General features: G+C 35.5%; 2 protein-coding genes across 3 annotated transcripts; both read right to left on the minus strand.

The window, feature by feature from the left end:
• Positions 1–3,789: 3,789 nt before the first annotated feature.
• On the minus strand, positions 3,790–8,160 carry LOC7493515 (protein SAR DEFICIENT 1). Of its 2 annotated transcripts, none has more exons than XM_002318506.4 (7): positions 7,968–8,160; positions 7,729–7,804; positions 6,849–7,398; positions 4,926–5,086; positions 4,627–4,818; positions 4,436–4,532; positions 3,790–4,320 (listed from the first exon to the last, which is right to left on the minus strand). In XM_002318506.4, exons 1-7 carry the CDS (start codon positions 8,057–8,059, stop codon positions 4,181–4,183), a joined length of 1,308 nt encoding a protein of 435 aa, XP_002318542.4. In that variant the 5' UTR covers positions 8,060–8,160; the 3' UTR covers positions 3,790–4,180. The 2 variants fall into 2 exon arrangements, with proteins under 2 accessions (XP_002318542.4, XP_024437838.2); XM_024582070.2 differs by having other exon boundaries at positions 7,729–7,866; positions 7,968–8,122.
• An 11,367-nt stretch (positions 8,161–19,527) lies between these two features.
• On the minus strand, positions 19,528–22,887 carry LOC7493516 (AP-3 complex subunit delta). The gene has a single exon (XM_024582683.2). The coding sequence runs from the start codon at positions 22,711–22,713 to the stop codon at positions 19,807–19,809; it is 2,907 nt and encodes a 968-aa protein (XP_024438451.1). The 5' UTR covers positions 22,714–22,887; the 3' UTR covers positions 19,528–19,806.
• Between the last annotated feature and the right edge of the window lie 3,427 nt (positions 22,888–26,314).

A 26,314-nucleotide genomic window follows, 5' to 3' on the forward strand; every position in this document is an offset into this window, starting at 1 on the left:
AACCAGGTCAAAAGTTTCATTCTATTAGGGACAGCAGATGCAAAGAACTATACGCATAGATGACCAGTCCACAGACAAAAAAACAAAATTCATAGATATAGTGGCCCTCCACAAACAAACAGTAGTGCTTTAGGGTTCTCTTATGGTCGTCGGGCAATTCTCAGGATTTGCACGGTTTCTATAAATATTTGTACTTTGGCTTCGACAAGCAAGCAGAGCTCTCATTCGACGATCGCTTTCTGGTCAATTGAGGTATCAAAAGCTCTTCACATTAATTTGCTAACGAATTCCCACCTTCAGATTAGATGTAGCAGAGTTTTTCGTTTTCTACTCGTGAAAACTACAGTATTTTGACCAAGTCTTGGTGATTTTTTAGGCTCATTATTCTATAAAATCTGACATCCGATCGTAAAAAAGCACTCCCTGAAAGAATTTAACATTGGTTCAAACCACAAACATCAAAGTCCAATCTTTCTTCCATTCAATGTCTACAATAAATGAATATGCCCACTGTCTTTGAAGTCAAGGATAAGGTGCCCTTGCCATTTAATCAAATATTTTATAGACAATTGGACGAAGAATATTGAAGTAGAATGATGAGAATATGTTTTCTTTATTTAGGAATTCTAATATTGTAAGATTATTCTAGATTTTATTATTTAGTTGTTCAATAAGGATTTTATTTATTTTTTATTGAATAATTAATTAAAATTAAAAGTTTTTTTTTTCATGATTAAGTGTGCCTTTTTTGTTTTGCTTTTAAAATTTGAATTTTTATCTCGTGACTTCTTTTTTTGCTGGTGATTTTTTTATTATTATTCTATTTTAATTCTTTTATTTTAGTGATTCTTTCCTCCTTTATCCTACATCACATTTTGAACAATTTGATAATAGGATTTGAGGATTCTTTTACCAAGGCACGAGGCATGAAGCTTGCAAAGAACTACCATCACAGTAAATCAAGCAATGATCAAACATCTAATCTCTCCTCACTAAGGTAAATAAATTGACTTGATGCTTATATATAATTAACATTAAAAAAAATTAGCATACCTCGACAATGGTTGCTTTGTACTTTTACATCCTTCCTAGTATTGTTATACCCACAGTGCCCATGAGAATCCTCAGAGTCACCGCACCCCATACCAGTCTCGCAATCGAGCATGAACCCTTGGCCTATCACCCCAGCAAACCCAATGACCCAGTCATAGCCTGCGACTTGAGCCTTTAACACCATCACCCTTACATTTTCCTTGCATATTCCAAACCAATTAACTTGGTCCGTCTCATTCCCCGTCAACACAATGACATAAGACTGCTTTTCCTTAAACCTTAAGCAATCTATGGGAGATATGGGAGGCTCTGAAAATAGATTGGTAGTGCAATTAAAGTAAAAACTGAGGGTCAAATCCAAATGAGTAATTTAAGGGTAAGGTTTCCAAAGTAAGATTGCGATGGGGTTCTGATACAGTTTTCGTTTGTGCCATAATCAATGTCTACGAGGGTGATAGAACGGTTGATGTAGTTTATATATGTGACATGAAAAGTGCGGTTACCAGAAAATCTAAGTGTTGTTTCACCATTTGCGCATGAAAGACCAAAATATGGATAGCACAATATAGGTTGGAGGTATTATCAACATCCATTCGTCAGAAAGGGTATTTAATGGTTATATTATCACCACATGACTCAATCGATATGAACCTTTTGAACACGCGGTCAAGCAACCCACACACAAAGACATCAATTCTCATAAAACCAAGTAAATCAGGTTTGATAGGAGTGACACAAATATAACTTGTATCTAGGCATCAACACTATTGGAAACGAAAACCTCCACCCAACAAATATTAATTTGCGAACGAGAAGTATAAGGATGATGTCACGAAGTCAATTATTCTTCGATAAGTCGTTTTTAATTCTTTAGAGAACCAAATAAGGGATAATATCTTATCAACACACACAATAAAGTGCAGCAAAGAAGTTTTATTAATCTGAATTGCATAACCCAACATGTCTGATTATGACTTTATTTATACTGACTCTAGACTGAAATAAACCCTAATGGATCTTCCTAACGGACTGATTTGACCCACTTACAAATTGGCATAAAAATCTTAAACTAAAAAGCTCATAACCTGATTCAAATAAGCCTTGGATCCTAACTAAAAACAAAGTATTAATTACACCCAAACAAGCTTAGGGTAGTAACTAACAATAATAAAGATAAAGCTCATAAGTCATAATAAATCCTTGTAAGAAAAGGATTCTGAAACATTAATGAATCCTTGTCATATTTAGAAATTATGTTGCAACTCATTAAAGATCCTTGTAGAACTAGGAGATTTTCAAAACAAGCTGTCACATCCTTGTAGAAAAATGATCATTGTCAAATAGAAAGTCCACAAGTCAAAAGGAAGTAAATAACAAAAGTCATACAGTTTGTTCTAATTAACCTATATCACAAGTCCTTCCCAAACTCCGATTCACATAAAAGCTTACCCCAACATAGACAAATACCTCTATAATTTTCTGGTGAAGTTTTAGCTTGATCTAACAGTTGGATTTGGAGTTATGCCCAATAGCGTAAAACTAGACGGTAATAAATTTTACGCCAAAATCTGAATCTAACCTTACTTGGATCGTATCACATATGCTATAGGATAGTTTGTTGAAGATAAATCAGAGTCATCTCCATATCCATAGGAAATAAAGAAATTGAGAGGTTGTGTCATGATCACGGTCAAATGTTGGATGCACAAATTGTGTTTGCAATTGGCTAGCTCATATCATATACTATATGTAAAAGAAAAGTTCAAAAGTCTCCTTACTAGGATGGATGATATTATATCAAATGAAAAAAACTCTTGATGAGTCCCAAAATCCAAGATATTTAGGAATAAAAATGATGTGTTGGATAATTGGTTAATCTCTTAATTTAAACAATTTGATTTATTCTCTTTAACCAAGGTATCTGGTGGTTGGATACGAAAATCTTAAGTGGTTGGTAGTTAGTAGCTCATGTTTTCTGGTAAGCCAAGGTAGCTGGTAACTTGTACCTGCAAAAGGTACCATTTGATGGATGTGGGGACTATCAGATGTTTAAGTCAGTAACTTTGTAGAGAAAGAAAGTGCAAAAATATTTTAGAGATATAGGTTTTGAAAATATATATGCTGAAAGTGTTAAGAATAAAGAGATTTTGTAACAGGCCCATAACTATTTTTTATTAGCTCTTTTTTTTAATTCCATCATTTGGGTTGTTTTAGCCGTCCTTTTTTATGTTTTTTTTTTTAATTTCATCCTTTAATGTGAGGTATTTATTTAATGTTAGTCTTTAGTATTAGATTGATGGTAAATTGATTTTCGTATTTTTTATCATGTAATAAAAGTTTTTTGCCTCTTTTTTTTATCTTTGGTTTTTTTTTTCAATTCCATCATTTAATATTGTGTTTTTAATTCCTTTTGGTTTTTTTACCACTTTTTTTATCCTTTGTTTTTTTAGTTCCAATTTCATAATTTAATGTGAGGTTTTATTTGATTTTATCTTTCAATAATAAGTTGATTTTTTTTTCTTTGAGCCTACCTAGTGAACAAGATCACTTTAGAACAACTCTTATATAATTTAATGTAAAACTCGGGCTCTTAAAAAAATAATTGGGTACTGATTTTTTAAATTTGAACCATTTTACTGAGTTTTATAATAATATAAAAAACTTTCTTGTAATTTAAATATTATTTTTTTACATTTAATACATTTTTAATCCAAGCTGTAGCGATGAATAAACAAGTTTGAACGAAAAGATAATATTATTATGTTAATATTGCTTGACCGACTAGGATACATGCATGGTATCTTCATACCATAATTATCAAGCTTCAGGGATTTCCTACGTAGCTTCTCTCACTTTTATTGCTTAACTATTTGCATAATTGCACTTGCAAGGAAAGCGCAGGATAGTGTAATTGCTGGGGAATCACAATTGTAGGCGAACATTGACTAGTTCACAAACCGCGGCATCAGGGTAGATTCTGAGTGTTTTCTACACATCAGCTGATGCTCCATCGATCCACCACCAACTGCCATAGATGGAAGACTTGGGTGTTATTTCACCGTCCGATGGCGGATCCCCGGTACTTGATCTGCTTCACCATGATAGGTACGTTGAAGTTATTTCCTAGCTAATTGTTGTATCCAAGATGGGCACTGCTTGGTAGGCTCCCCATCTCGACGTCTCCATGATCAAATATTGAATACCCAAGTGGTTGAAATGATTTCACAATCGACTGATGGTGATTGGGGTATTGATCCACCAGCTCGCCTGTTTATTTATTTATTATAAAGCGATTCCATGGTTAATATATAGAATGAAAAGTCTTATTATTTGCATTTTTTATCAATAGAAGAATTAACTATATATATATATATATACACACCTTGTGTGAGCAGAGGTATGCCACTTGAAATCCCAACAATCTCCTCTAAAGAGTTCCATTCTACATATGCGTGTCTTACCAAAGTCTCAATATAACCCTGTGGAAATGTCAAGAATGAAACAAATAAATTATCTCAAGAAAAGGAAAAAAAAAAAAACCCTGTGCAAACGTGTGCCTAGATGATCCCTTACCGTCTTGCTTGGAAGCTCTTTAGAGGAGTATGAATTCCCGTCGATCACTGCGTGCACAATTTGACATATAGGGTCGAAGGTGATGGTGCAATTGGGCCGTCGAAAAACAAAATGTTTGTTCCCCAGATCACAAGTCCTAGCATGTTTTATTGTAACTTCCCACATTTTCTCAGACATCCCATTGCCTAAAATCTGTTCAAGTAATAGAAACGAAGTTAATTTCTAAATATTTGGAAGCACAGACTATAAAATGTATGAATTGCCGTGCTGTAAAGGGGAAAAGGTAAATCCATACGTACCTCCCTAAGTCTCCGTGGGTCAACAACGGACAACTTCAAGAAGTCCTGCACGGTGTGAATGCGCGCGGTGGCTAGCTTCTTGTGGAAAGCCCCATCTTTCCCTATCTTCTCAAGTCGCCAAACTTCGTCTTGTAGCATTGGTGGATGATGCTTCTTGTACACTACATGTGGAAGATTATTATAGAAGATGAATAGGAAACGAAGATTTCACACAATTCTCTTTTTCAATCAATGAGAGAAAAGGAATGAGTAATTAATTATCATTGATGAGTGGACAAAATCAAGCTGTTTGTATTTTATTGGGACTACTCATTCTAGGAGTTAGGATCATGGGATTATTCATGGTAGGACACGTACGTGATCAGTTGCCAATCTCAGTTAGAGTTTAACCTATTGAATATATACATTGCCTCTGAAATTTGCTGGGCCTCCTTGATTCAAAAGAATTTTTTAATGTCCAGTCGAATAATGAAACGACCGTAATGTTTTTCTAGTATATTTTAATTGATAATGTTTTTTCAACCATATATTTATGAAATATTGTTTATGACTAGTGAAATCATGTTAATTAGCTGTTCATTCTGTTTAGCTCATTAATTTGTTTTTGTGTTATGTAATTTTTCTGATTATTCTTAAAAGAAGAATTATTTAGTAAAGAGTATATTTTTATGTTAAGTAGATCAAAAGTTATAAAGAAAGCCTTTTATATATATATATAAAATTCAATGTGAGAGCATTCTCATGCTGTAAATTATTAATCATAGCAAAACTAATGGTCTGTTTAGAATTGTGATAGCGGTTGCGGTTCAAAGTGCATTTCGCTTAAAAATACATCAAGATGATGCTTTTTTATTTTAAAAAAGAAATTGTTATATCAACGCATTAAAATGATTCAAAAACACTACAAAATATAAACAAAAAAAATTAAAAATTTTTTAGAACACGGGTTAAAACACATTCCTAAACATGCTCTAAATAATCACTTTTGCGATATAGGCCATGTTAAATAAACCCATGTGAATTCCAAATCAAAATCCCATGGCTGAAATTTTTGAAAGAGATGTTTCAATGAATTAGTGTTATTTAACAAGAATGATGGCTTGTAACGCGATTACTCTAAAACCTTATAAGAGTATGAAAGTTAAAATTGATTTCAATAGTTTTGATGTGAATATTAAAATCATTATAAAAACCTAAAAAAATAATGAAATTGATGTATTTCTTTAATTGAAAAATAGTTTTATCAAAAATATCTACATTTCAATACCAAAAACACACTATCTAATAATAACAATAATTGATAGAAAATAAACAAATAAATATGTAAATATTAATTTACATATTAATGGCATCCGATTCCTCCACCCTAAGAGTTTTGTGTTGAAACGTGAAGTATGATAATTATTTTTAAATTTGTTGTATAGCGAAGCATGTACGTAGAGTTATGCTATATACTAGGAACCAAGAACAGCTATTTCCCTTTTAATTTCTTCTAGAAAAAGAAAAAAAAAAAAGAATTATCCCTTCCCACTTCCAAGCTGTGATTCTTTGTTTAAGGGAGATTCCAATTGAAATCATATAAAAATGCACATCATGAAGTAATAGGCTAGGCGCTAACATTAGAAATGTTAAATAAGCAGAAGATAAAATAATTGAGGGGCAACAAATTGAAAACTAAGCAAAGATTATCTTGAAAAGGGTTTGTAAATATTATTGAGAATATAATTAGTATAATAATTGAGAAATATTATACCATCAGTTTTATTATCACCAACTCACGTACGTTCGGTAGACATAAAATACCATGAGCTAATTGTAGATTTAAGGTTATATATGTTTCATGCTAGCAGTCATGCTTCAATTGATGAGACATCATAATGAAATATTAAGAAATTAAAAGATAATTAGGAAGAAGAAACTTACATTCTCCACGATGATCTTTGACAACAAAAGCTTCAGTGATTGCTTCACGAATCCTGACTCCTTGATAGCTCTCCGGAACTACTCTTGCACCAAGCCTGAATTTCCTGCTCCTAACCCAACTCGAATTATCGGTGAACTCGATCTCTCCGATCGGTGCAAACCCATCCCTTAGTGTAACCGATAAGCAATCTCCGGCAAGCAAAGGTCGCTTGCCTTTTCTCTCCTTCACAATATTGCTGTTAAATTCTTCACTAGTCCAAGTACGGTTATCATATGAAGGGAAGTCTCCGTCGAGAACCACAACTTCAATTTTGATCGGGTGAGGAAGATATGTCGAAACGACTTGATCACCCCTTGTGTCTACAAGAAGGATTTGGAGCGGAGAACTATCAAGATCAACTATTTTGCTCCCTGTAAATATAGGGAGCAAGAGATTTTTGCTGAACATTAGTTGTAGACTTGATGGTTCAAGGGATTGGATTCGCAACGAAGGTGATCTAGTCAAAAAGGATGTCGAACGTCTTAGATTGGTTTCCATTTCTTCATTCACCTAAGAAAAAACATATTTAATAGAATCAAATTAATTGTTCTTTGTAATTTGTGGCATGCTTTATGTATTTTTGGTAGGGTTTTTACATGCATGTAAGTTGTCCAAAAAACAAAATTAGTGCAAACCCTAGATTGAAAGACATATAAGATTTATGTTCGATCAAGGAGAGAAATGGTGTGAGGATCTACAAGTAAAACGAAGTATACTTGAGGTTTTTCTTAAACAAGTGCTATTATGAAAGAATGAACATGAACTACAAACATCTCATGTATTCAAGTTGTTTCTTCTTCATTGGAAAAAACATCACTTAGTAGAGCTTAATTAACTTACAACTCTCCTGAGCATTGGCTCTAAGGCCAAACAGAAGTTCTTTAAGGAATTCACCATAACTGCTTCTCCAATTACCCTGTAAATAAATAGAAAGCATTGCACCACATGAGATACACCTTCTTGATGGCAGTGCAATCTCTTTTGGTTTCTCCAAATATCAAACTCAGTTTTCACAAATAGAAACAAAAGAACTATGGAAAGGAAAATAAGAATCTCAATCATAAAATTCAAGCACGTACGAGGCAAAAGAAGGTCTTCTTCTCATTCTTTTCTGATCGTGGGGCTGATCCAAGTCCGAACCCGGTTCTTCAAGAAAACGTTTACCTGCCATGTGATTTGAAGATATATATGGAAAAGAAGAAGAAGAAGAAGAGTTAACTAGAAGATGAAATGGAGGAGGAGTTTCGAGTTCAGGGTTGATCGGTGGTGCTTAGGGCTTTTTTATCTACAAGTGGTATATAAGGGCACAAAAACTATTTTAAAAAAAGAAGAGAAGCACTTTCTTGGAATCATGGAGGAAATAACTTGGTAAATGGAAAGGCGGAGTGAACTACGGGTATAAGATGTCACGACTTTGACGCAACATCTCTCCAAGTCAACCCGAATCAAGTGTGACTGATAGGCTTTGGGGAGATTGATTCTCAAATCGATGAATTCTGCGGCTGTGATCATTCAACGGATTATACGGTAAAATATTTGCGTCTATGAAGATATATTGGGTTGCTCTTGATGGAGAATTTTGCCGTTTGATCATTTAAATATTCTCGTGTGAAAATATGAAAATGGTCAGACATCGGCTTCATTTCTGAGAAGCATCTTGTTTTTGTAGGTGGAGACAGGAGATGGGCCCCAAATTCAGTAGCTGGTAACGAAGAAATAACCATGACGAATACCTTTCTTTTTTTGGCACAGAGAAAATATCTACTGATGTTTGTCTTTAATGCTTAAAACTATTGCGTTGATATATATATATTCTATTAGATTATTTTAATATTAGTTAAATCACCATGGCAGATGTTTTCAAAATTAAAATTATGATTTTATATTAAAAAACTTCATTGTTGGGTTTTAATTTTTATTCATAATAATTTAGGGATTAGTTATGATTACTGTGAAAAAATGGGAAAAAATAGTAGATTTATAAAAGGGAAAAGATGGTCAATAATGTCTAATAAGGGCTAAACCATATTGAAGGCTTGGATCAGCAATAGTCCAAGTCAAAATTTTATACTGATATTACATCAGTCCAAGTTACAACTAACTAAATTAGCCTAAAAAAGCATGCTTTCTCCATCAATTCAACCACCCCTTTTTTCATTAGAATTATTATCTTCCTGAGCTAAGAAAGCCAAAATCAAAAATTATATCCCTTCCTATGCTAGATCACATCTTGTTTCCTTATATATTCAGCTCATAAAATTTAACAAAAGCAACATATTTTCTTGTTCTATTTATTGTGTGATGATATCCAGCACATAAATTCAACTACTAAAGCATTGATTCAAACTTTAAAAAACATCAGATTTGATCTTCTCCTTGCACATGTGCAATCTATTTGCACACAATATAGGATTGACATACCACATATGAATATTTCGTATAAAAAGGCTACAGGTCGTTCATGTCATCAACGAGGATAGGTGACAGTTTACCAATACTATCATAATGATATATTTAACTTACCAATAGATTTTCAGTTTGAAGAGTTAAATTCTAGATTCAATGATGGGACATTGAAACTCCATGTGCTTAGTTCTACTTTAAAACCAAAGAACAACTTTAAATCATTTAAAGCTCATGTTATTTGCAAGTTTATTGATAATTTTTATCCTAAAGATTTCAATGAATAGGATATGCATTATTTAAGATCTCGGCTAAAGATTTCAATGATGTGATTTATTATGAAAGCTTTCAAAATATGTCTACCATTTCTGAATTATATGTCGAGGATTAGTTTAAACAAATAAGTCGCAACACTATCATTTGATTGACAGGCAAGCCTCATGTGCTTGTTATCAGGAACTACTAGGTTTTGTTTATTCTACTCTAACTTCTCATGTTTGCAAGTTAAAAAAGTATCTTTATGGCTTAAAACAAACCCCACGTGCTTGTTATCAGGAACTGCGCACTGCTCTTCTTTAATTGGGATTTTAGCAGTCCAAATCTGACTCCTCTTTATTTATTTATATATGTGATGGGGTTACAATATTTTTTTTCTTATTTATTTGGATGATCTCGTACTAAATGGTAGTGATTGTGCATCTATCTCCAAAGTTATTAAGCATCTTAGTATTCATTTTTTCTTTAAGGACTTTGGCTCATTGCATTATTTTCTTGGTGTTGAAGTGATTTCAATCCAACATGGGTTATTTTTGTCCCAACAAAAATATATTCGTGACCTACTAACACGCACCAAGATGGATGGTGCCAAGAAAATAAAGACTCTTCTTACCACTAAGGATTTTCTACAACTTAATAATGGATCTTCTTGTGCTAACCCTATTGAGTATCGCTGAGTTATAGGAGCTCTCCAATATCTTTTTTTGACTCGGCCTGACATTTCTTTTCTTGTCAACAAGTTGGCTCAACCTATGCATAAACCAACCCAACTTCATTGGATTACTGTTAAACGTGTTATTTGCCATCTAAAAGGTACTCTTAATCATGGTATTCTTCTTAAGCGCACTATTGATCTCACTCTTTAAAGGTTCTCTGATGTAAATTAGGTAGTTGATAAGGATATCAGATCTTCCACCTCTTCCTATCTTATTTTTCTAGGAGATTGTCATATTTCTTGGAATACATGAAAATAACATGTTGTTGCACGCTCTTCCATTATGGCAGAGTATTGTGCTCTTGCTTCTACACTTCAGAAATTATTTAGATTCGTTCATTATTTCATGAACTTGGGTATTCCAGTAACAAAACCACCATGTTTATTTTGTGAGAATATTGGTGCTACTCAATTAAGTCTTAATCCTATACTGCACTCAAGGATTAAACACATTGCAATTGATCTTCATTTTGTTTTTGATCTGGTTTCCAAAGGAATGCTACAGGTCTCTCATGTCAGCAAACATGATCAACTTGCAGACCTAAATGAAAAGAAAAATATTTGCTTTGTATACTTTGTAATATATTACTATTGACTCTTTGTGGATATTACAAATATTCAAATGGTTAAGATCTGCACCCTTACGTGGTAACCCTTCTGGAATGAAGTTGATGGATCTGTATCTAGGAAGTGATAAGGTCAAATTAATACTCTATAATTGGGTTGGGAGAATAACATGACCTTGTGTGCAAGTGTTTGATTTTCATGTTTGGATGATTTTTGTGTGCAGATGTTTAATTTCCACATGTGAATTTTTTTTGTGTAAATGTTTTATTTTTATATGTGATTATATTTGAAGTATTGATGTTTATTTAATTTTTAGAAATAAATTTATATTAAAAATCTTCAATGATTTTTTAAAAAACAATAAGATTATTTTCATATATATATATATATATATATATATAGACACACATACACTCATAACAAAGTGTTAATATTTGAATGACTAACCTGTTTAAGAATCATATTATTTAAGATAATGTTACTTAGATGTTAACACTTCATTGTATGTTTGTGCGCACGGCTTAACTATTATGTTTTCTAAAATGCTAATTAAGATTTTAAGTTGAAGGGTGTAAAGAGAAAGATTACAGACAATGCTTCAAAAGCTTATTTGAATAGATGAGAACGATTCCTTATATTTACAATGACAGAGAGTCTATATAAGGAATGTTCAAACATTTATGTTGAATCTATGCTACCATTACAGCTGTGGTTAATGAGCATTGTATCTGGTGTAATTACAAATGAATGACAGAATAATTACAAATGAATGACAGGATGATTGTAGGCTAATTGTGTGTTGTTTCATGATCTGTAGAATCCTCCTTGATACGCCCCCGCAAGATTGAGCTTCCATCAGCAAGACCAATCTTGTTTCGTAATAACTCAGTACGCTGCCTGGACAATGGCTTTGTTAAGAGATCAGCTAACTGGTCTTGAGTGTGAACATGGTGGACCTAAAGACTGCCCTTCTGTACCAAGTCACGGACAAAATAAAGATCGATCTGAATGTGTTTCATGCGCGAGTGATTAACAGGATTGAAACTGAGATAGGTTGCACCGAGATTGTCACATAGCAATTGGGGACAGTGTGGGGCAGGAACACCTAGTTCTGTTAGAAGAGTGGACAGCCACACAGTTTCAGAGGCTGCAGTGGCAAGAGCCCGATATTCAGCCTCGGTTAAGGATCGTGCAACTGCCCGTTGCTTCTTGGAACTCCATGAAATAGGATTAGAACCTAGGAAACTGATATAGGCAGATGTAGACGTGCGATCATCAATGTTGTCAGCCCAGTCAGCATCAGAATACGTCCGTAGAGCTGTGTTGCCAGTCTTGCGGAGCTGAAGACCATGACAGATGGTGTGTTTTAAGTAGCGAAGGAGTCTTTTAGCGACAGTCCAGTGTGTTATTGTAGGCCTGTGCATAAACTGATATAGTTTATTAACAGCAAACGAGATATCAGGACGCGTCAACGTAAGATACTGGAGGCTGCCAATGATGCGACGAAAATGGGAACTATCCACAGCAGCGGTGCCATCATCCAGTTGAAGAGACTGAGTGGATGACAGAGGAGTGGAGACATTTTTCGCACCACTCATACTGGTAGTTGCTAAAAGAGCACGCACATACTGATGTTGAGACAGAAGCAAACTGACTGGAGTGGGAATAACTTCAATGCCTAGGAAATAATGAAGGGAACCCATGTCTTTGAGGGAGAACAGGGCACCAAGTTGTTGAATAACAGAGTGCACAAATGATGGAGCATTCTCTGTAATGACAAGGTCATCCACATATACCAAGAGATAGCAGATAGTGGAGTTGTTCTTGTAAATGAAAAGAGAGGAGTCTGCCTTGGAGTTCTGAAATCCCAGCTGAAGAATGACAAATTTAAGAGCAGTATACCAAGCCCTCGGGGCTTGTTTGAGGCCATAGAGTGCTTTGTTTAATCTGCAAACATAATAAGACTTGGACAAATTCTTGAAACCGGGGGGCTGCTGCATAAACACAGTTTCAGTTAGTGCACCATTTAAAAAGGCATTGTTAACGTCCATTTGCCTCAGTTCTCATCCATGCATGACAGCAATAGAAAGAACAGTCCTAATGGTGGATGGTTTAACCACGGGACTGAAAGTCTCGTTGTAATCAACACCAGGACGTTGATGATAGCCTTTGGCGACTAATCGGGCTTTGAAACGATCCACTGATCCATCTGCTTTGCGTTTGGTGCGGAATACCCACTTACAACCCACTGGCTGACAATCTGAAGGAGGTGGAACCAAGTCCCAAGTGCCGTGTTTCATAAGAGTAGTAAGTTCATGAGACATGGCAAGACGCTAGTGAGGCTGGGACAAGGCTTGACTCACACTAGTTGGCTCAATGGTTTGAGGGAGGGGATATTTGGATATGGTGTTGAGGTGCTTAGGCTTGAAGATTTGGTTCATGGATCTGGTGGTCATGTGATGGGTGCGTTGGAAAGGTTCAGGTGCTGCAGGAAAGATAGGTGAGAAGAGTGAGAGGAGGCTGGAGGCAAACTAGAAGTGGGAGCAGAAGATGATGGGGAGGAGCTAGGCATATTAGCAGGGTGAAGCTCAGGGGAAGAGGAAGAGGGGTCGAGATTACCTGAAGAGAATGTAACGATGGCAGGGGGACCTTCCTAGTGCTGGCAGTTCTGGTTTGAAAGTGGAGGAACAGGCACCGAGGGAACATGAGGGAGAGGAAGCCATGTGTGAGATTCTGAGGATGTGGGAGGTGAAGAAGAAGGCACAGAAGTGGACGGAGGGAAGAAATATTGATGTTCATCAAATAGCACGTGTCGTGAAGTAAAAAAAATTTTTGTTTTAGGTTCAAAACATTTGTATGCATTTTGCGTTCAAGAGTAGCCAAGAAAAATGCAGGTTTGAGATTTGGGCTGGATTTTATTTGAATTATAGGGCCGGGTAAGCGGGTAGCAAATACACCTAAATTTTTTTAGTTTTAAATAATTTGGAGGTTGACCAAAAAGAACTTCTAGTGGTGATTTGCCATGGAGAAGGGGTGTGGGTTGCCGATTTATAAAATAAGACGCGGTTTGAAAGGCATACGGCCAATACGAGAAATCAAGATGTGCATCATGAAGAAGAGTAAGACCTGTTTCAACTAGATGACGGTGGCGACGTTCAGAGACACCATTTTGTTGAGGTGTGTGGGGAGCAGTGGTATAGTGGGATATGCCATGAGTTGAGAGATATGATTTTAAAGCAATGAATTCTCCACCATTATCAGAATACAGTGTTTTGATAGTTTTTTGAAAACGATTTTCCACAACCTTTTTAAAAAGTGGGAAAATGGTAGAGACACCTGATTTTGTGACCATTGGATAAAACCATGTATATTTAGTATAATGATCCACAAAAATAAGATAATATCTGGATCCATCAAAACCAGTATAACTAGCAGGACCCCACACATCAGTGTAAATAATATCAAGTGGTGCATGGCTTTTAAGACTTGTGACATGAAATGGTTGTTGATGTGCTTTATTAATGGAGCAGGAATGACATAATGAGGGCAACTTTTGTTTAGATGTAATGGGAAGGGAAAAACTGTTGATAAGATTGTGAACAATTTTATTAGAAGGATGCCCAAGGCGCTTGTGCCATCCATCAAGTGATGTTCGTACATGAACATTTGCAACCTTTTTGGAGGAGATAGGAACCATTGATGTGGGGAAGGTATAGATGCCATCGTTACATGCTCCTTTTAGCAGTGTCGCCCCCGTGATCATGTCCTTCACAAGAAAATGAAAGGGGTGAAATTCAACAAACACATTATTTTGTTTTGTAAGATGATGAACAGAGATTAAATTTTTGCAAAGATTTGGAACACAAAGGGTGTCACGTAAAAGAAAAGTCTGGTTGGGGGAGTGTAAAGCCAAAGAACCAACGTGTGAGACTACCAAACCTGAACCATCACCAAGTAGGACTTCATCAGTTCCATCATATTCAGAATGAATAGAAAGATTAGAGATCTCCTGTGATATTGTGAGAGGCTGCGGAATCAAGAAGCCAATTTTTGTCTTTGCCTGTGGATGATGTGGCACAATTTACAGAAAGATTTGAGGAATTTGAGTGGGAGCAGAACTTGGCAGTGTGGCCAAATTGATCACAAAGTTGGCATTTGGGCTGATAACGCCGATTAAAATTAGTGGGCCTGCCAGTGTTGTAATTGGAGCTGCGTCTGTCACGGTGAGCCCCATTGGGATTTCATCCTGGACTGAAAGTGTGAGGTCCACGTTGAGATTGTGGCCTGTTGTGCCGTGAGGAGCCCTGATTATATCCTCCTTGCACATATTGCTTTGTCTTCGTGTAATTGGCAGATGCAACCATGGTCTGTGTCGCAATTTGGAAAACACCCGCGCGGCGTCCCCGTCCTGGCGATGGCGGTTTTTCTCTCTGTTATTGGAATTGATTTTGTTGGGAGTCGCCACCTAGTATTTAATTGAGGGTTACTAGGAAACCCAGGTTGACTGGTCTTGTCAGAGATTCGCGGGTAAGGGACTGATTGTGGTTAGGGAAGGTATTAGCACCCCTAACGCACCCTACCTGAGGTAAGCTGCTTCGTGGTTGTGATGTGTTAAAGAAGTTTTAAAAATTTTGTCTTTTCGTCGGAATTTAGAAATACAACTTTCGTACAAGTTTGTACTTCTACACCGTGATCCGATCAAAATATTAAATCCTTCTTTATTCTTTTGCCGTCTTATCATGAAAAGATCCCTGAAATAAATACAAACATGCATTTTTTGTTTTTTTGTTTTTCTTTTTATAATTCAATAACATAAATAAAAAAAAATACAAAAACAAACACACATTTTTTATTATATTATATTTTTTCTTCTTTTGTTTTCTTTTTTCTTTTTCTTTTTTCCTTCTTTTTTCTTCTTTTTTCTTTTTCTTTTTACATCCACAATACAAATATAATAATTCAAAAATAAATAAAAATTACATTAAATAATTTAAATTTACAAAATAGTCCCCCAAAACTCCAGGAATTGCAGAGGAACACTTCTGGAATCGCAGCAACAGTGCTGGAACAGTGGCGGCGCGTCCGCCGGGAAAACAGCAGGCCAAAACTGGCTTCTTCTCCTCTTCTCTTCTGCAACGCCGACGACGCCGTGACCTGCATAACAACAAAGAAACGCAACAACGCAGGCAGTTGATTTTATTTTTCTTAGATCCGGTTCCTTCGGGTCTATCACGGTTGGATCTGCTTCACTGCAGATCCGGTTTCTTCTTCTTCAAGTGGCCGGTCGCTGGACCATGGAGCTGCTGGTCTGTGGGCGCTGGTTGAAGGAGACGGTTGTGGCTTGCTGCCGCCGTTCGGTGGCTGTGGGGGAGACCGAAGGAGCAGAGGATCCGTTGAAATGGGGGGAGCTGGGTCTCGGCTGTTCAGCCGACTGCTCTGGTGAGAGAGAGGGAAGATCGGCTGAGAAGGAGAAGAGATCGGCTGCTGGCGGTGGAATCCGTTCGTTGCAGGCTGAGGGGGAAGCCCGGCGCCGAAGGAGAGGATGGAGGGCGGATCGGCGCTGCTGCTGGTGTTCGGCCGCCGCTGCGACCGACAGTGAAGAATGTGGGTCTGTGGCCGCTGAAGCTCCGGTGGAGGCAAGGGGAGAGATCGGTTGGCTGAGGAGAGATCGGTTGGTTGTTGTGTTGTTGCTGCCGATGGAGGCTGTTCGGCCGACTGTTCTGGTGAAGGAAAATGGCGTTGGGTGAAGGCTGGAGTGGGAGCAGCCAAGGAGATAGTGAGGAAATGCAGAGATGAAGGGAAAAGGGAGAAGGAAAATCTGTCGTGGCCGAGAGGGAGGAAGTGGTGTTGGGCAGCTGTGGAGAGGGGAAGGAAATGGTGAAACGGCGTGGAGAAGGAAAATCTGCCGTGGCCGGCTGAAGAGAAAACAAAACCGAAAATCCAACAAAGAAACAGGGGGGGGCGGCTGCCCTGGAAGAGAAGAAGATTAGGTTTTTTTTAGGGTTAGGTTTGTTCTTTTTTTTTTGTCAAAAATGCCCCCCCTTGCTTAGCTGAAAATGAAGGCTATTTATAGGCAAAATAGTTTTTCGGGCTTCAAAATTGGTCCCTCAAGTTTTGTGTTTGGCCCCTGATTTCAATCGATTCACTTGGTAAAAATTAAATTGGGTATCTTAAAATTCTGATTTTTCAATTAAGTCCAAATTAAGCTCCCAAACTTAATTTTTCACCAATTAAGCCCTCAAATTAATTTGACCCGTTTAAAGTATAATTAAGTCCTTGCACTTAATTAAATCCTTCAATTGGACCCAAATTAATTCTTGAACATAATTAAAATTCAATTTGGCCCATGATTAAATCAAATAGGCCCATTAAAAATTTAATTATGTCATTGGACTTAATTTTTATGCAAATTCGTCCAATACTCATTTAATTTGACCTTTGAATTTGCATTTTTCTATTTTTGGGCATAATAGCGTACACTTGGGCCTTGAAATTCCTCCAAAAATTGCAGCTTGATTTTCGCCTATTTTTGCAGCCTTTCTTGGTCGGCTTTCTCCGCATTGCCAGCCTTTATTTTATTTTTTATTTTTTATTTTTGGGAAAAAAATGAATTTTGGGGAATCACCCAAAATTGGGTGATGACAGTCTGTGTTGCAGTTTCCAGGCGTCTTAAATACGCCTCATGACCTACTAAAAGATCATGAAGTTCTTCAAAGTTGAGAGAGGACTCCCGGGCACGGATAGGTCCTGCAATCTCTTGAAAATCCGGACCTAATCCATTTAGCACATACAGAGTTAGGTCATCATCCGAAATTGGATGATCAATAATGGCGATTTCATCAGCCAATTTCTTAACAGCATGGAGATAGTCTGTGATTGATCGATGTCCACGTTGAATTAAAGTGAGCTCCTCCTTCAACTGCATAGCACGAGTTCTGGATCTGCTAGCATATAGAGTTTTGAGTTTTTTCCAAGCTCCATGAGATGTTGGAGCCGTGGCAATGAGGGGTGTTATTGAGGAGGAAGTGGAGGCGAGAATAGCACTCAAGATGAGTTTATCTTGTCTGATCCAGTGGTTTTTGTGCAACTCATCAACAGTGGAACTAGAGGAGGAAGGACATGAGAACGTGCCTTCAACATAATTGAGCAGATCATACCCTATGAGAAGTGCTTCAAACTGAGCACGCCATTGGAGAAAAGTAGAGGGGGTTAACTTTTCATTGATTTGTGCAGTGATATTGAGAGCAATGAGTGGCTTGTCTGTTGCGGAAGAGGGGTGGGGTTAAAGAGAGAAAGTTGAGGTCTGATTTGGAGAGGCAGACATTGTAGTTGCTTGGATTGTTGTCTCGTTAGAGATTTGAGGCTCTGATATCATAAAGAGAAAGATTACAGACAATGCTTCAAAAGCTTATTTGAATAGATGAGAATGGTTCCTTATATTTACAATGACAGAGAGTCTATATAAGAAATGTTCAAACGTTTATGCTGAATCTATGCTACCATTACAGCTGTGGTTAATGAGCATTGTATCTGGTGTAATTACAAATGAATGACAGAATAATTACAAATGAATGACAGGATGATTGTAGGCTAATTGTGTGCTGTTTCATGATCTGTAGAATCCTCCTTGATAGGGTGCTCTTCGTAATACCCTTTTAATTCACTTCTTTATAATATAGTGAACTGATATCCTACCCTTTCAAAACTTCTTTGTTTTTGAAAAATATATCATGTAAATATTGTCTTGGTGTTTGTTTTGTAAAAATATGTTTTTTCTAGAATGCTTGTTTAGATATTTTCATGTGTGTTAGGATACTTTATTTCATTTTATTGGGAATAGATTTATGCGGAGTCAATGACTCTATGAAGGCCATTGAGTATAGGGATGGCAATTTAAATATTTTAAAAAATCTTGTTTATATGCTCATTCAACTTAATCATGGTCTGCCAAGATCTTATGATCAGATTACAAATATAGATAATATTCTGTAACCTACTTTTAAAGCTTCCCTTGAACGTGGCCTATTAAGAGATGACGGAATGAAATCAATACATTTTGGGGGCTTATGATTGGGCATCCTGAGCAGAACTGAAAATTGTTTGAGACAATCTTGACCAATTGTGAGATTTCTGACGCGCGACGATTTGGGGAAACTAGTAAAAGATATTGAGCGAAGATTTCCTATAGAAAATCCAGAATAATATTAAGTTCAGAGAGCTACACTTAAGGGATGCACAATTCAAAAATTATGCATTGACAGAGATTGAAAATACTGTGCAAAGGAGTGACGAAACCTTAAAACAGATTAGTGGAAATGCTTCAATGGTTTGCAGAAATGCTCAACAGGTTGGAAGAAGAGATGAATTATGGTCAAGATCAATTAAGGCGGGAATTGTCCAGCTTAACCAGCGTTGGAATGATGAACAAAAACAGATTTATTATGTGGTTATTGAATCTGTGGAAAAACAAAATTAAAAAAAAGGTAGATTGTTTTTGGTCCAAGGTCATGGTGGCACTGAAAATAGACATACATGGAGGACAATTATTACCAAACTCCACTCAGATGGTAAAATTATGCATGCAGTGACATTATCCTGTAAGGCTCAGAGTCAGAATTCAAGAGTAAGAGACAGATGATAAGCTAACACTGTATGTTAGTCTTTTTAGCTAAGAGATCTAAGCAATCTCTATCTCTTCTTTTTTTGTTCACTTGTCCAGCCTCAATTTCAACATTTCAATTTTGCTTTTTTACAGTGTCTTACATTCGAAAGCAATCCCAGAGTTAAAAAGTTCTAACAAAAGCACAATATCTTACAAAAAATGAATATATCTAGTCTACAGCCGAAAAATAAAAACCAACTAATCTTAGCACTCAAAGTGGTTGAATACTTGGGATGAATTCAACCATCTTCACTTCGGTAGTCACTAATAGCAGCACTGATCCAAAGTTTTAATGTTATAAGAGAAAATCAGGAATAGGTGGTGTTTGAGCAACCACGTTTAATGGTGCATCAGCTCTTTGACGAGTTTTGTGTTTACCATTACGATTTCTACTCTTCTGTTTTTCTTTCTCCCCACCATCTTCGCTTCCATCCCCATCCTTCTTCCCTTGACTTTTTTTGCTTTTCTCTTTACCATGACCCCTGTGTTTACTTCTCCTTGAACTTGGATTTTCAGGATTGGGCTGTTCTCTAACAGCTAGATCTTCTTTTGAATCAGATAGATCAACGTTTAGTTTCTCCTTCCCTTTTTTCTTAATAGATGACTTATCAGATGGATTACTTTGAGATGACGCAGGTTTAGCTTCATTACCTAATAAGAGTATATCACGAATGGCACCAGAAAGTAAATCATCTTTCACCTCTGGTTTCTTGGCAGTGACAGGTGCTGCATCTCCTTCATCCAACTTCACCACCACAGGCCTAGGCTTTGCATGGTTTGGCTTTCTCTTTGAGACTAGTGATTGGTTTGTAAGCGTAACTAAATCTTGGGTGTCATCATTTGTATTAATGCCAGAACTTGGATAATTGGCAGGTGGGTAATCATTTGCTATAGTTATAGTTTCGTTCTTCTCTGAAGGGAGGTAATACAACTCATGCAGCTTCCGGTGTTCTGTAAGCAAGGAAGTGGCCTCGGTTGATGGTTCTGGATCTTCTTCATCTTGGAGGTTAGAGAATGAAATGCCAGCACTTTCTCCATAATATGGACTTCTAAGAGAAAATGAACAAGATGAAGGCAATTCTACATTTCCACATATTGCTTCCAAGTCAGCAAGATTCTCCTTAAGCACTAGCTCATCTGGTATTAGTACTCTCTCCTGGGCAGTTATTGAGACTGGACCAAGCTCCTCAGAGAAGGCATCATGTACCCATTCAACAATTCTGGAAGCACTCACTTCTTCGGTCTCCAAATTTGCCTCGCGCAGCGAAGGATTCAATATATCCCGTTTTACCAACTCAATAAATCCAAGTGCATTCCGTGCTCTCTCCTCTATTTCAACATCATAGCTGCCTAATAATGGACACATAGCCAATTCCATCAAGTTTAACAGTTTAAAAATAGATTCATGCGTGAAACTCTTTTCCTCCATTAATGCAGATGTAGACAACTGTCCATGCCCACCATTAACAACAGAAGGATCTTCATAAGATTGGTTTGAATTCCTTGGATTGAATCCTTCATCTTGGTCACGTTCAACTGGAGCTTTAGCTGATGCTAAATCAGAACTTTCTGAGCATTCCCTTTTAGAAGCCAAATCTGAAACTTCTGATGTCATATCTTCCTTTTGCACAAGGTAAGAACATACACAAAAGATTAGGACTTTAAAAGCAGACTGCATGTAAACTGTTCTGATTGATGAAGGCAGGAGACCAGTACGAGGCTGTAGTAATGCCTCCATAAGTTCAACTGGGTTCCTTGAGAATTCTACATATTCCCCACACACCCAAGCAGCAGCAGATAATATCCTGTGCAGAAAAGGATTCCCAAGTAATGCTGGATCAATCAGTAAGTGACGGCCAACACGAACAAGCTCTGGCCTAACATCCTTGACTCTCATACCAATATCAATTAGCTGATTCTCAATTTCTTCCCCCTTCTGGCAATGTGGAATCCTTGACATTTCCCCAAGAAGCGACACATACCAATCAAAGTCAATTATAATCTCGTACACATTCTGGCAACAAGTTGATAAAATTGAACCAAGAATCTCATTGCAGAACTCAGGGTCAGATTTGAGCGCATAATTAACCAAAACCCTGCAAATTTCCACCACATTGCTCTCTGAAACCATTGCCATAACCAGACACAAAGACTTGAGTTTAATATTCGGATCTTCATCACTCAAAGACTGAATCACAACATCCTTATTCTCCAAAACTGCCCACAAATTCTTTGGCGCCATAATTGATAGCACATGCAGTCCAAGATACTTAAGATTCGGATCATCCTCCAATAAAAACTCACGAATTTTGACAGCTGCAAGCTTCACTGCAGATTCATACTCAGTGAAGCTAGTGACTACAGTCCTAATACACTCAAACACCATCGACTTCGCCCCAGTCTTTCTCATATGATCACAAATCGGCTCAACCACCCTTTTAGCCAACCGAGGCTCTAAAGGAGCCAAGTTTGCAAAAATCTTTAAGACCTTAATCAACACCCAATTATTCCTCGAATCAACCAAAATCCTATAAAACTCAGGTGCCAATGGAAGATACGATCTGGGTTCTTTGGAAGCAAGCTCACAAAACACCCCAACAACTGCAGACACAATTTGCGAATCACTACTCTCTAAACTCTCAACAAGTCTCTTAAAACACACCCTAACTGCATCTGGGTATTTTTCAAAAAGCCTTAAAACAACACTTACAGCTTTCTTTCTAACAAAAACCTTAGAAGTGGACATCAAAGTGAAAACTTCAGAAGTAAGATCTCTACATAAATCAACAGTGCCAATTCTAGATAAGCAATCAAGAGCCAAACTCACCTCAAACTCATTGCCACTATTGAGATCCTTCCTTAATTGATTAGTGATCAGCAAAATAACAGGTGTGGATTCGTTGAAGGACTGAGAGATCGCAAGATAACCAATCTTTTTGTGAGCGAAAGTGGGAGATGAGATGCATTCAATGGCGTGAAAAGATGCCCATGACATGTCAATGGAGTGGATTGAATTGAGGTAAGTGAGTTTTTGAAGGGCAGTGGATTTGGTTTGCAAGTCAGTGGTTTTGATTTCTCTACGGATTTCTTCAATAACTTTGGATATGAAAGTGGATTCGGTACTTTGTTGGTGGCGAAGACCTTTGATTATGTCATCTAAACTGCGCTGGAAAAGGGTGTCCATTAGAGAAGGAGATGCCATTGAAGAATTAGAGATGGGTTTTGATTTATGAATTGAATGAGAGAATGATTGGTTGAAGAGGAAGGATTTTTTTTCGTTCTTATTTATGTTTTTGTTTGGTGGTGTTTTAGGGGAAAGCGTCGAAGAACAAGGTTTGTTCCTTTTTTGGGAAGTGAAATTGCATGAGGAAGATGGGTTGAGTTAGTTACATCTTAATTTAGGAAATTATATATTTAATCTTGATGTTTCTATTTTCTAAATTCATTTTATAAAAAAAATTAATGATATTTTTATATCAGTATTAGTTTTTTTATTATTTATTTTTTATCATATTTTTAATTGAAAATTTTTTATTTATTAAATTTAATTTCTTTTTTTATTACTAATTATTTTATTTAAAATAATTTATAAAATTTGAATTTTTTTTTCAATTTCATCCTCTTTCAACTTTTTTATTTATCAGATTTAGTCTCTATTTTTTAAAAAATATAAAATTAGATTTTTTATTAATTTTATTATCTTTTAACTTTTTCATATGTCACTTTTGATCCCTATTTTTTAATAAACTTTAGAAAAAATAAACATTAGTAATTTTTTTTCAAGTTTATTTTTCATAACATAGTCAAACACTGAAAAGTATATTCAACTTATTTTTCTTGATATTACCAAATATAAAAAAATAATCCATATTCTAGGAATTTAATTTCCAAAAAGAAATTACTTTATAGCAAATAAGCAATATTGGTTTACAAGTAAGTGGTTTTGATTTCTCTACCAATTTCTCCAATAATTTTGATATGAAAGTGGATTCCGCACTTTGCTAGTTGCGAAGACCTTTGTTTATTATAAAATACACTAAAAGGTTTGAGTTTTTTTATTGTAGACAACATTGTTCATTCTCTTACATTTTACCGTGGACTTACTATCCAAAATATTTTATTTTTTTCATTTTGGTCCTCAAACTTGTTTTTTCTATAACTACATCCTTTTAAGCCAAATTAAAGGACAATTGAATCAAATTTGTTGACTAAGGGTAAAATTACGTTATGGGGGACCAAAGTGGAAAAGACACCCTAAATGGGTGATGGTTTCATGTTCTTCCAAAAAGTTCACTTTAATCCTCAAACTTCACTTGTTATACCTGTTCGGTCCCTCAATATTTTTTCAATTTAATTTTGATATAATAATTCATGTTTGTTATTTTTAGTCCTTAATTTGAGAGATAAGAGAGAGAGGTCGTCAAATTCTAACATTAGATACAGGAAAATATCGTTTACACCGATTTTGATCATAAAAATGGTTGATCTTTTTTTCAAATAATTTCATTTGATGAGGAGAGTTGAACTTAGGTGTTTTTTTTTAACATTGAAAGTGCCTAAAAATACAGATCTAAACTTATAAAGTTTTTTTGTTTCGGGATGATTTCGGTTTTTGGGATGACTATTTTATTTTTTTAAGGCTATGAATGGATTTATTATGTTGCCTAGGATGTTTTATAGGTTTTTTGGACAAAAATGGATTGAAAATGAGTTTTTGGTTTAAAAACTCGTCCACCCTAATTTTCTAGGTATTATAGTGGCTAAAATCTAGGTAAAGTCAAACGAATGATAATTAACTTTTAGTAATGAAATTTAGTTTCATTAAATTAGAGGGACTAATGATAATTAACTCTTAGTAATTATGTGTTTTGAACATGTTTTCCTTTTGTTTTTTTATTTGAGAGGGGCAGGATGCATAAAGGATAGAGTAACTTATAAATTAGTCCTTCCAGTTTAATAAAATAAATTAAATAATCTCTTGTTTTTAAAATAATTAATTAATCTCTTCACTAGTATTGACTATGCTTAATTGACTAATTAGTTTTTTCAAGAAATATCTTATTTCTTCATCGATCTTTCTATATTATATTTTTTATTTTCAAAAAATATAATAAACTAAGAAATAATGAAATAGGTGAAAAGTATCGAGTTACAAAAAATTGAAATACAAGAATTAATTAAGCATTTTTAAAACTAGAGAGGCTATTTGATTTAATTTATAATTTATAATTTATAATTTATAATTTACAATACTATAGGGACTAATTTATAATTTACTATAAACCGTAACACTAACTAATTCTAATCTGCTCAGTACAATTCTCCTAAGTTCATAGGCTTTTAAGTGGGCTTCTCTGCCGACCCATAGAGCAGCCATATGATTAGGATTAGAGATTTTCATAAAAGATTTTAAATTATCTTAAATTCATCTATTTCAAAATCAATAAAATTGATGAGTTAAAATGGTCTCTCTATAATTTTTAACATAATAAAATAATATAAATACCTTTAAAATTAAAAAAAAAAACACTTAGCTGCTTATAAAGGGTTTTAACGTAATTTTATTTCTTTCTTAATAGGAAATTGACCCCGGTACCCTAAAAAACAAAATTTGTAAGGCTAACTTTTAGGGCCTTTTTCTTCCTTTCCAGTTAGTTTTTATTGATATTATGAGGTTGGCTAAGAGAAATTTAGTATTTTGATAAATATAGAATTTGTTTTTCAAAAAATTGATTGGACTGTGCCGTAAATGGGCAACTTCCACACCTTTCGGGGCAATGTATGAGCTGCCTTCAGGTCACATCATCTTCAACAATGATGTTTGATTCGCCATAGTGTTCCCATCACAAAGATTCAACACGTGTGGGTGGAGGGGCTCCGGTTTCATGCTGGAAGCCTCCTTTTTTTTTTTTTTCTTCTCTCTCTCTTTCTTGATTTACAGGTCTGCCCTCTAATTTCTTAGAGTATGTTTCGCAGTGTGGTTGCGGTTGCTTTTCAAATAACATTTCGTGCCGAAATGCATGCCAATGATTTTTTTTTTATTTTTTAAAAATCATTTTGACATCAGCACATCAAAACGATCCAAAACATACAAAACATATTTTAAATTTTTTAGGAACGCCGTTTGCACCGCGTTCCCAAACGGTTTCTTAATTCAGCCTTTCAATTGATTTTTCCTTCACATTTAGTTCATTTTCCTTTAATTACTATTTGATATATTTTGAATGAGTTATAAGATTGGAGTTTTCTTTTTCAATCTCACCCCTTTAATTTTTTTCAATAGTCAAATTTGGTCATTATTCTTTTAATTGCTATATTTGTTTTTTATCTAGGATGATTTTTAAAATTGATTTTGTTTTGCAATTTCATCCTTTTTTTTCATATCAAATTTGATTCTTATTTTTTTAATTGTTTTATTTTTTGCTTGAGAAATTTTTTAAAAAATGATATTTTTTATTTCATATTTTAGCATTAAAATTATTGAGAATTAAGCTTCTTAATAGAGTCTAGGTTGGGATTTCACTGGCTGTAAATTTGAGGTATTAACTCAGGTTTAGGAGATTCGCTTGAGTTTGCTTGGTTTTCATTTCTTTTTTAAAGCTCATGTTTCTTTTTCATCCCTCGATATTTATTCAATCTTCAATTAGGATCCATCATCATCATCAATAATAATAATAATAATAATAATTTTTTCTATAGGGTTCTCCACTAATTTAACATTGAATTGGGTTATCTCATGTCTTTTTATTTATCTTTTTTGTTAAGTTTAGCTATTTCAAAATATATTTTTTAATTGGATTAAA

Source organism: Populus trichocarpa, chromosome 12, assembly GCF_000002775.5.
Source record: "Populus trichocarpa isolate Nisqually-1 chromosome 12, P.trichocarpa_v4.1, whole genome shotgun sequence".
Taxonomy (NCBI): Eukaryota; Viridiplantae; Streptophyta; class Magnoliopsida; order Malpighiales; family Salicaceae; genus Populus; species Populus trichocarpa.